This window comes from Cupressus sempervirens, chromosome 5, assembly GCF_028749045.1.
Source record: "Cupressus sempervirens isolate cs-2001-9-10 chromosome 5, ASM2874904v1, whole genome shotgun sequence".
NCBI classification, from domain to species: Eukaryota; Viridiplantae; Streptophyta; class Pinopsida; order Cupressales; family Cupressaceae; genus Cupressus; species Cupressus sempervirens.
Genome location: NC_143122.1, coordinates 309,735,524 through 309,737,253, shown reverse-complemented (window position 1 = coordinate 309,737,253; position 1,730 = coordinate 309,735,524). Strand labels below are relative to the sequence as shown.

The 1,730-nt window shown below is 36.2% G+C and overlaps 1 protein-coding gene across 1 annotated transcript; it reads left to right on the top strand.

Annotated features, from left to right (window-relative positions):
- Nucleotides 1-364: 364 nt before the first annotated feature.
- LOC149555863 (putative disease resistance protein At5g47280) lies at nucleotides 365-1,493 on the top strand. The gene is made up of 3 exons (XM_089829589.1): nucleotides 365-472; nucleotides 690-1,055; nucleotides 1,278-1,493. The coding sequence occupies exons 1-3, from the start codon at nucleotides 365-367 to the stop codon at nucleotides 1,491-1,493; spliced, it is 690 nt and encodes a 229-aa protein (XP_089685715.1).
- Nucleotides 1,494-1,730: the final 237 nt, after the last annotated feature.

Genomic DNA, 1,730 nt, shown 5'->3' with positions numbered 1-1,730 from the left:
GCAGAATAATTATGCTTAGGATAGCTTTTATTTTCACTGGGAAGTGGGCTTGTCCTTTGATATCAAAATGACAAGTTAGAAAATGTTTCCAATGAGGAAGTGGTGTGTTTAGAGCTTCTAGTCTGGTTGGCAAAGTTGCATGGGGATTTTTATCTTGGCTACAATCCTACGTTAAACTTCTAGGGAGACTAGAACATAAGACCTGATCTCAGTTACTGTAGTATGCTCTTTGTGTTCACACTTGTGTATATTGGTAACATCACCGAATTGTGATTAGACTTGCCCGTCAACCTCTCAATAAAGAAGTCATATTTCAATATCTTGATCCTAACTTACTTCCCAATGCATTTTAACGACAGCTATAATGGGAGAGTTGAAAGAATTCATATATTACTACGGTGATTACGAATCTGCATATGTGCTCAACCCTTGCAATTTATTGGCCACCACATCGCAGAAAAAACTGCCCTTAGTAGGAGAAGAAAAACAACACAAATACGATACAGACTCAATGAATTAGCAATTTAGCAAATAAACTTATTTATGTTTGTTAATTAATTACTAATGAGACCTTGTCTATCTATTGGAAATAACCCTTGTGTTCTTTTCTAATTTCCCTAACCTCACGTTCTCCATTCTTCTTCTGAAAACGTTTTGGAGACAAGATAATTTTTCAAACAGTTTCACAGTTACCAGATAACAAGATGATTCTTGAGAACATATGGAAAATGATTACTGAGGATCAACCATTGCCTAATTCTCAGAGTGAGAGCATTCATGAGGCTCTTCAGGAAATACTCAAGCTTAAGCGAGAAAATATTCTAGTCATATTAGATGATGTGGGGCCAAATGTTAATCTCGAAGAATTGTTGTTTGAAGCAGAGGGATGCAAGATTGTTGTTACAGTCAAGGACAGTGTCAATTCCATACACCTTGATAGCACTCATTATATGTTTTCTCTTGGAGAGGAAGATGCTCTATCCCTCTTTTGTTATTGGGCCTTTGGACAAGAAAGCATTCCAGATGGATGGTTCAACAAGAAACCAGTCAAAGAGGTATACCTATGTCTATCTACGTCTCATTTGTTGATTTTAGTGAACCCGAAGTCTGCTAAATTTGCCATAATATGACATTATATTTTGCTAGCTGATATTGTGTAGATCTGCTATCCATTCCGTGTTTGCAATTTAAGAAGCATGGTTTGTTTAGTTCAATATGTGTAGATCTGAAGGCCACCCTTTGAGATTATATTGGGGCTAACTAGTCTGTACTAACAGGTAGGAAAAGAATGTCTAGGATTACCACTTGTATTGGAGGTGATTGGACGTTATTTACATAAATACAGTGAAAATGCATATTGGGAATACGCCAAAAGGCAGATTTCACAAGGAAGACAAATCAATATTAGATCTTATGAAGAGGATGTTCTCAAGCGCCTTGCACTGAGCATAGAAGATCTGGACAATGATACAAAAAATGCTTTTTGGACCTGATCTAAATGGAGTTTGGACATGTAATCGTTTTACTTCAACTCAAAATTTGTAATCATTGAGATGTTGCTACTTCATTTTGAGAACTTGAAAAAGATGTCTCACTGAAGATTGAATGCATCTTAACACTTGCTTTCCTAGCAATTGTGAGATATATTCAGTTCAACATGATATGTTGCAGCGTTTGGCTATTTATTGTATGAAATCTGCGGACAACAACCAAAATGACAAGATATGAAA